The sequence below is a fragment of the Marmota monax genome, unplaced genomic scaffold, assembly GCF_021218885.2.
Source record: "Marmota monax isolate L192 unplaced genomic scaffold, Marmota_monax_Labrador192_F-V1.1 WCK01_AAM20220418_F8-fsc00036, whole genome shotgun sequence".
In the NCBI taxonomy this organism is placed as follows: domain Eukaryota; kingdom Metazoa; phylum Chordata; class Mammalia; order Rodentia; family Sciuridae; genus Marmota; species Marmota monax.
The window spans coordinates 11,450,020-11,459,041 of record NW_026694491.1 but is presented as its reverse complement, the minus strand read 5'-3'; the positions used below and the strand labels follow the sequence as shown (position 1 = coordinate 11,459,041).

The following is a 9,022-nucleotide window of genomic DNA, read 5'->3' as shown; positions in this document are numbered from 1 at the left end:
TGTCTCCTACCACACATCAAAGTGTAATTCTTTGAAATTCCTCAGATGTACTCATCATCAGACTGTAACCCTGAGGCTTCACTGAATTTGTTTATGATTTGTGTATTATTATTGCTTAGGGCCCAGCTTAAAATTTCGATAAAGTAAGAAAATGTGAGATTCCTTCCATTAAGAGTATTGCAAAATAGAGATCAAAGGCATAATTTTACTCCACAATCTGTACGATCTAACTTGGTTTATGATTAAAGAATGATTTTAATTCTCAAACTTTTAAACTTTATTAAATGTTGTGGTAATGCATTGAATAAATTCCAGACCTACATAAATACACAGGCAGCTGTTTGTAATTTGCATTTTTATCAGTTTTGAAAGAGCACAATGTACTTCCTGCATCTTATTTTCAGAATTTGCATTTTATCATCTTTGGCTATCCAGTATATAGTATGGAGTACTTGAATATCTCATTCTTTGAATTTTCATTGTTGATTGTAAATCAGATGATGGCTGGCACTTATCTCTTTTCTCATTTTTCTCTTCTCTCAACCTCCAAGTTTACTTGCTACCATTTCTTCTTGGCTCTAATAATAGAATACACAAAATATTTTATTTTCTTTTCCAGCCTTTTTCAGGACTTCAATAATCATATTTCCTTTCCTAATTACTTACCATAAAATCTAAAGGCAAAAAAAAATAAGCTTTTGCTTTTACTCATAAATTTTCAAAATGTCGTTCAAACTTCATCAACTTCTTTTCAGTGCTTACTGAGTATTGAATTTAGAGGGAGGAGGAATGGAATGGAGATAATACTATACATAAGTCTGCACTCTGAGATATTCACAATGAACAGAATGAACATTCCATAATATAGAGACAGGCACTGCCATTCACGTCAGCTATATCCCTATCAGAAAGGACATGTGGCCTTGAGGGAAAGCTGGCAATGAGAATGATGTCTCTAGTTGCCTTCAGCTCCTAGCCCTGATTCCCACAGACACTCAACAATTTCCTCTCCTTCTGCATTGTCCTCATAGAATCCAACAGCATTTTCCCAAAAGGCTCCTCTCACCCATTTACACTTCTCTGGCCTTGGCTGCCAGAGCCTTAGATGAACAGACTGGTGGCAGCTTGTGTTTTCTGCCTCCTTCCCTCTAGCAGTCCATCTGTCCCCTGGGAAATATTGAAATTGCTGTTCTATGCCCTAGCAAGAACATATGGGGGAAAAACACAAGCTAATCTTTCTCTTCATATTTTTTCAATGACAACAAATGGAAAAGATGAGTTCTGGAGTTACCTATTTCCCAATCAAAAGCAAATAAGAAAACAAAATTTATTTTATGATAGATTATTAACTTTATAAAAGTTTTTAATTTATGACATCCATTTAATTTCTAGAAACTAAGTCCCTATTCTTACTGATGTGGAAAATGTATCCAGTTCTTTTCACAAAAATTTAGTCCAACCCAAGTGATTTCTTAGTCACTTATTTTCATATTAAGTCACACTTACATTTAAAATTTTTTCTTAGGGGTTTCTCCCTACCCCATCTCTTTGCTGTTGATACTAATTTCTGGTATTGGAACAAAGGGAAATGTCTGCTGCTCTGTGACAGCTAGGAAGAGAATATAATTTCAATAGGCTTGACTTGCCTGGGTCTTAAATGGAGGTTTCTCAAACTTTAATGCGTACCTATAATCAACTGAGGATGTTGTTAACATGCAAATTCTGACAAAACAGGTCTGATATGGAGATTCCACATTTCTAGCAAGCTCCCAGGTGATATCATTACAGTTGGTCCTCAGACCGTACTTTAATTAACAAGGGTTTGATTGGTGAATGCTGGGCTTGGTTTGTACTGATCTCTCTGGCAAAGACCATCAATTGAGTATTATAGCTGCATACCAACCCCCCACTCCAATTGTACTCAACAACAAGAGCATCTTTCTGATTCTTACCACAATTCTTGTATGATTCATGTTTATCTGGGATGGGTAAGGAGAAAGCAATTGGGATACAAGAGTATTCATTGGAACCGGAAAGGGGTCAGGGAGACTACATCCTTTAATATTCCAAATACCATCTCACTCCAGAAGGAAACCATAGGAGAAAACGCTGTATCTCAAAAATTGCTAATTTCACTCAAGATGAGAAAATGCTGTATCTCAACAATTACTAACTTCATTCAAAATATTCATCTTTATCTCCTTCCCTCACCCCAAATTAAATGCCATCATCACTTGAAAAACAAAGCTAAAAGAAAATATAGTCACTTAAATAGCCCTGCAACAGAGTTATTTTACAGAACATTATAATTTGGGAAAAGATGGGCAGGAAATAAAGACAGTTGTTTCCAGTGTATAATATATACATAGGTCTAAGAACTGAGTCGCAGTTGCAGTCAAAAAAGTTTTCAAGACCTTACAGTTCAGTTATCACTTTGGGAAAGGGAAAATGTCTATTCTGGATGTGTTCTGGTTCCTTCCAGGAAGCACTAATAAAAGAGCTTATAGATTTCAGACTATTTTGAAAATTCTGGGATATTTGTATAGATAAGAGCTTTGTCTGAAACTTTTTTTGAAAGATTCAGTTGTCTGAGAAGTAATGAAATTTTATTCTGTGTAGTTTTCCAAATCTACTGCCCACTCCCTTTCAAGCTAGGAAAAGACAGAAAGCTATTTAACAAAAGATCAACCTCATGTCAGGACTCCTACAATCCTCTGTCCTGAGGAGGTTCCTGGGATCCCCAATTCCCTCCTATAGCACAAAGTACTACCAGGTGGAAAGCTCAGTCACTTGGCACCTTCTGGCTGAGAAAATTCATCTTGGATGCCCTGTCATCCAAATCAGTCTATATTTGTCTATGGTAGATATATAGCAAGGCTTTGCCTCTTATTTGTACCACAATATGGTTTAATATGTTTGTCTTGTAGTGTAGCAAAGGATACATCTAAACATTGTATACAACTGCTGCACCTACTTACTATTCCTGTTGATAAGGAAAATAATTATATCAAAAGTTTTTCTGATAACAGGCAAAGAGAGGGTGGAAATGTAGCTCAGCGGTAGAGTGATTTCCTAAGCATGCATGAGGTCCTGAGTTAAAAAAAATTGGCAAAGAGGAACACAATAAAACAAGGTAAAATTAAATTGCTAATAGACAAGAGAATTTCAAAACTCCAAGTAAATAAGTGTGCATATATATCTTGAAAGTTGTATTCATTTAAATTTTTCTCTAAAATATTTCTTGAACTTAAAAACTTGTCATTCATTTTCAGAATCACATGATACCTTAAAGTAAATATTTACCTGGATATATTTTTTCAGTTTTTGAATAAGGTTTTGAAAAAGGAATTCGTTTTCGCCAGGCTGAACCATTATATGAAGTTGACATATATTTGTCTGAAAAAATAAAAGAAGACTACTACTAAATATTCTCTAACTTTAAAATCATATTCCAAGAGTGTTTCAAAGTTACAAACATCTCAACAGTGAAGCTATTCTCCAAATATTTCATTTTAACATTTCGAAGCTAAGGCATCAGGGATATAAATGAGACCACTTAAGCTATCACTGATCATGGTTATGGATCTCTTAATTGACTATCCCATTCCTCAAATAAGGTTCTCTCCCATGAGGCAAGCTGGAGAAGAAGGTGATGTCTGGATACAACCAAAATATTTCACTGCCTTGCTTTATTGTAATTTAACACAAAATCTTGCTACTTTTGTAGAGCTTTATTTTTTTTAAATGCGGTACAGCCCAAGTCATATTTCCTTCCATTAATTGACTTCCAACACTTATATTTGTGTTTGCATGTGTTACTATGAAGCTGTGGTTCTCAAAGCATGGTTGGTAACAATAAAAAGAATTTGCTTTTTCCCCTTGTTGACATTTGCATTAATGATGTAAAACCAAAAACATCAGAGTGTAATTACTGGCACCTTCACAAAAATCTAGATCCTAGCAAACAAACTGTTCTATTACTTGTAGTCTTTTCAGCCACCCACTTAGAGTAAAGTAGTAATAAAATAATTTTATATTATTTTTAATATATTATTTATTATTTTATTATTATATCATTATTATTATAAAGAAAACTAAGGGGCAGTTTCATCTAAGAACTGACATCCATATGTCAGTTTATTCTAAAAATGAATAGAAAAATACTTTAAAGCTAACTTCTTATTTAAATTGTTGAAGAATCTAAGAATCTAAGATTTTCGAAAGTACATAACATTTGAAACTTTACCGACGACACTGTGAACATGGAGAGACAGAAACATGAAATTAAAGAAATTTTAAGTGGCGTTTTTTGTTAGATTGAGAAAAATGAAAACCAACTTCAAAACAGCAAAATTCCTCTGAGACAGGGAGAAAAGAGATTTGGTTCTCTATCCCCTGTGGCCTTGTACTTCCTGACATACACTATGACTTTGCCTATTACATGATGAAATGATTTAGAAGCAATCTGTGCATGGTGGGAGAGATGAGAGGTTGTCAACAATATTGCAGTTAACCCCCAAAGTAACCCTTTCAGAAAGTAATCATGAAGGCCTAAAGAATAGCCTGACAGTGATAACTGAACAATGCAGTTAGTGGAACAAGAAAATGTCAACCATTAAAAAACAATCCCCCCTGGTGAAATGAAGCTGTCCAGGGGGAACAAAGTACAGTGTTCTGAGGCATAACTCCAGGGAGGTACCATGTCAAGTCATCTGCACCCAACGTGAGTTTTCTTCCATAGCCTTTAAATCATGTGCATGACTGCACATGGAAGAAATCCTCCCTCTCCTTCACATGTTATGATGACAACCCAGAAAAAGAAGAGGGGGATGGGGTATAATAGTGAGGATTAGCCAATCCATCAGGAAATTCCATGGGAATGCAATCACAGACACAGTAAACCACATCAGTCAGGAGCCTTACCTGAACAGAGGTTGAGTTTGGGTTCCTTGTTAACATCAGCTTTATGGTAGGATCCACTCGGGGGTCTGCTGCGGGGCGGTGCATTCAGTGGGACAGTCCTGACAGCATCTCTTTGAACGTGGATATAAGCTGAATTCTCAGCATTTCGGTTTTTATTATTATGATGGTAACTCATTTTATTTTTGGGATTTTGGAGCTGTACAGCTATAAAACAAAAGTGAAGGATAAAACTGGCTTCACATCCATAAAAAGTATATTGTACTTTTAGTGTTTGATAGTATAATGGAAGGCAACACAAGCTAAAAGAATTAAGTTTAGAGGAGTTAGGTTGATGTCTAACATTTATGGTACATGACAGTAAGCTGTTTTCCACAAAGAACATATTTGATATCTAACCACTTTTTAAATGACAATTTAGAAACATGAAATATATTGACCCTTTACCTCTCCGCATTCCAGAGCCAGGAAAGTTCTTTGGTTCATCATAAATCCATTTTCTTTTTTTCACACCTTTAAAATGAGGCTTCCTCACTGGCTGGACATCATTCACTTAGAGAAGATACAATTTTTTACAGTTTTTAAAGAGATTGTTTCATGTGAAAGTTACTGTAGGTGTTAATTAGATATCTTTGCAGTCAAAAACCAAGCAAGAAAAAAAAATGGACTACCCCAATACTTTACTTTTTAAAACAAAGGGTGATATTTACTGTTAAGTGACACAAAAAAACTATCATGTAAATGGCTGACAAAATCTTCAGCAAGCAGCTTTCCTTAAAAAAAAAAAAGCTTCCTTCCAAAGGCCTGTGTGGATTCTTTTAAAAGAACATAAAAATGCATCCCAAATATAACTATAAATTTCATTTTTATAGTGCTATTTTTAAGTAATTTTTTCAACATAAATCTTTTTGTATTCTTTTAGTCCAAAAGCCTTTTAAAGTCTTAAGAAGTTGAGTATATACAAGTGATTTGGTCAAACTACTGAAAAACCAGAATTTGTAAATACTAAATTCATAAATTTTTCACTTTTTACTTGCATCTTTTTACATCAAAGTTTTATATGAGTTTTTAATTTTCCAGGAATTTCTAAGTTAAATATTTCCAGGGAAGCTTACAATCATTGTGTAGATGGAGACATTCTGTTATTCACAAGTGTCTACTGAGCAAAGGAAATGAATATCAATCACACTGTGTAGATTACACTTGCTCTCTACAGTAGACTGATAAACCTGTCTTTGCCCTAGCTCTCAACCTCAGTTTAAGTTTTAAGCCCTCAACGAAGCTCTGATTTACTGCCTCCTCCTCAATATCATGTCCTGCCTCTGTTTCCAAGCTCTCAGGCCTGGGAGTTAGAAATTGTATTTTTAACAAGTGCCACGACACCAAACATGGTTTCCTAGGAAAAGGCATAATTGTTCCCCTTCAGTGTCTCACTGGAAACCAAAATTATTTTAGGGGTTCAAGAAATGAAATAAGGGCCAGAAGGAAACAAGAAAGGAATCAGGAAGATTCACAAGTCTTAATGTATAAAGATAAATAGTTCAGAGTATTGAATAGCAAGAATAAACAAAATCAGGAAAAACAATCCAAAACCCAATGTATTGCCAATATATTTCCCTACATGGAAAATTGTAAATGTTATATACTAGTGAATCTTCTGAAAGTAGTATGTTATTATTTTAACGTCTATATTAAACTAGTGGGAAAGCATAAAATTTACTAGGACCTACTTCACGATTCATTGTTAGAATTAATACAGGAATACTTTGTCCTTAATTCTCAGTCCTGAATAATTTTCAAACCATCTCTTTTTTTCTTTTTAAAATTCTATTTCAAATAAGCAAAACAAATCCACACTAAGACACATATATTTAAGGCCTAAAAGTGATAGAGCTAATGTCTCACTTGAAGAGGGGCCCTCTCTGCACTTCATACTGATATTCTCAGTAGCATTTAATACATGCGTTGTAGGTACTAGTCGGGTAGTTAGGGAACGCTTTGGATGAGGACTGTCCTTGTTATCTTTTAAAGCAAATTAAAAAAATAAAATGTCAATATTAGTAAAAGAAGCATTTAAGTTGGTATTTCAGTTTTCAAACATTATATGGACACACCTCTTTAGAGATATAAATGTATATTAATTTTTAGAAAGTGTCATTAAAATTTCATAGTTGCCAGACTGTACCTCAAATATTACTGATAAAACTCTGGAATGACATGCATTATTCTTCCATACATAAATAACATAATAGTGGCAATATTTTTAATGTTTTCATGCAAAAGAATTAAAAGGTTGTTAATTTTACAAGTGGGTCCATTTATAATTGACTTTCTGAAAAAATAATTTAAATGTAACAACTTTTATTTGCTCTATGCTTTGGAGTGGGACTATCCAATTAGCTCTCTACAATGATAAAAATGTTCTGAATCTATGATGTTCAATATGGTAGCCACTAGCTACATGTGGCTACTAAACACTTGAAATGTAACTGAAAACTGAATTTTTAATCTTTTTAAATTTAATTAATTTAAATGTAAATAGTCATATATAACTGATGCCTCCCATATTAGTATAGTTTTTAAAGAGTTTCTTTGATAAATTGGACAAAACTTTTCCAACTCTGATCAGAAAGGTAAAGAGATTAACATGACTTTTCATTAAAATATTTTAACACAAAAAACTTTATGCTTGAGGATATTTAATAGTCAGCAAAAAAGTAGATGAAATGGGTTTACATTTTATAATAATTATAGAAAATGTGAATCCCTCTAATTTGAGGTTAGCAGTACATTTTGGCTGGGTCTAAGAAAGGTGCTCAAGCAGAGAGGCTCCCAAGTTCAGTAAAAGCAGCATAGAACTATTGAGGATAGATTTTGTTGTTTCTCTCAATTATTTATAAACTACAGTTGGCAATGATCACACTCTAAAAAAATTTAGTCATTCTGCTATAAGTTGGGAAAAGAACACTGAAAAAGGATGTGGTATTATATTCTAAGATAATCAATAACTTTAGAGCTAGCAAGGCTCCTAAAAATTATGTAGCCCAACAGGCTAATTTTTTAGAGTAGGAAATTGAGGCTAAAAATGTTTAAATTCCAAGGTTAAACAATTAGGGACGGAGCCAGGACTGGAACCTCACTCCTATTCAAAGGATACTGTGATTTATTACTTTCCCCTCTTATACTGGTTTCTATAACAATCAAGCTTTATGTTTAATTTACCTATCCAAATTACAAAAGGGTCAATATTATTGAATGATTCATTACCTTTATTATTTGAACATTTTGGTGTGGTGATTTCCTTCTCTTCACTTAAAGCTTCACTTTCATCTACTCCAAGAAATACGATCCTTTGTGGAACATAACAGTCACCTCCTAAGACAAAAACTTACTGTCAGAAGCAACAAATGGCAAAAAGTGATACAAAGCTACCTTTCAACACAAGAATATCATCCACAATATCCCTTTGTCTGCTTTTGTTTAAATACTTCAGCGATGCCATCCCTATTCTCTACATGTATCAAAAATGCTTACATGAATACATAAGTATTAATGTGTAGGTATAACTGAATACCCGATATTCAAACTTACATATAGAAAATTGCAAGACAATGTACATATTCCACAAAATTAATTCCCCTTTAACTTATAACAATCTTTTACAGCTACTCAGAGTAAATACCCATAGTTGCTTTAAATATTACTTACATACAAAATTTTTAGATCCTTCACCACACAAGTTACCCTTTATTAAAATCAAATATTTATTTCAAATAACCTTCTTTAAAATAACAACCATATCTGGACTAACCTGTGGAAAAACCAGTGGAAGTAATAGAATAACAGCTGATATTTATGGAGCATTTTTCTATGTGTCACACCCTCCACTGAGTACTTTCAATGACTCATCACATTTAATTATATTCCTATACTACTCTTAATAATTCAGTGTGGACTTATCTTAGCTATTTGTCAGAAGCCTGACATAATTGAGGTGTCCTGCTCATTCATAGTTTAGCTGCCTGCGGGGAAAAAAAAAAAAAAAAGTTTCCCTGTGGGAAAACAACCTCATTCATACTCTACAAATCATTATTATCCACAA

The 9,022-nt window shown here is 33.8% G+C and overlaps 1 protein-coding gene across 2 annotated transcripts in view; it reads right to left on the bottom strand.

The window, feature by feature from the left end:
• Positions 1-365: 365 nt before the first annotated feature.
• The window catches only part of CUNH12orf50 (chromosome unknown C12orf50 homolog), a 29,186-nt gene continuing 20,529 nt past the window's right edge, over positions 366-9,022 (bottom strand). Inside the window, exons 7-12 of one of the 2 annotated variants that reach the window (XM_046419226.2) lie at positions 8,188-8,295; positions 6,826-6,942; positions 5,368-5,472; positions 4,924-5,127; positions 3,304-3,396; positions 366-578 (exon numbers count right to left, since the gene is read on the bottom strand). In XM_046419226.2, the coding sequence (XP_046275182.1) occupies positions 553-578; positions 3,304-3,396; positions 4,924-5,127; positions 5,368-5,472; positions 6,826-6,942; positions 8,188-8,295 (653 nt within the window). In that variant the 3' untranslated portion in view covers positions 366-552. The remainder of the gene's footprint in view (positions 579-3,303; positions 3,397-4,923; positions 5,128-5,367; positions 5,473-6,825; positions 6,943-8,187; positions 8,296-9,022) is intronic. The other variant, XM_046419227.2, reaches the window with a different exon arrangement.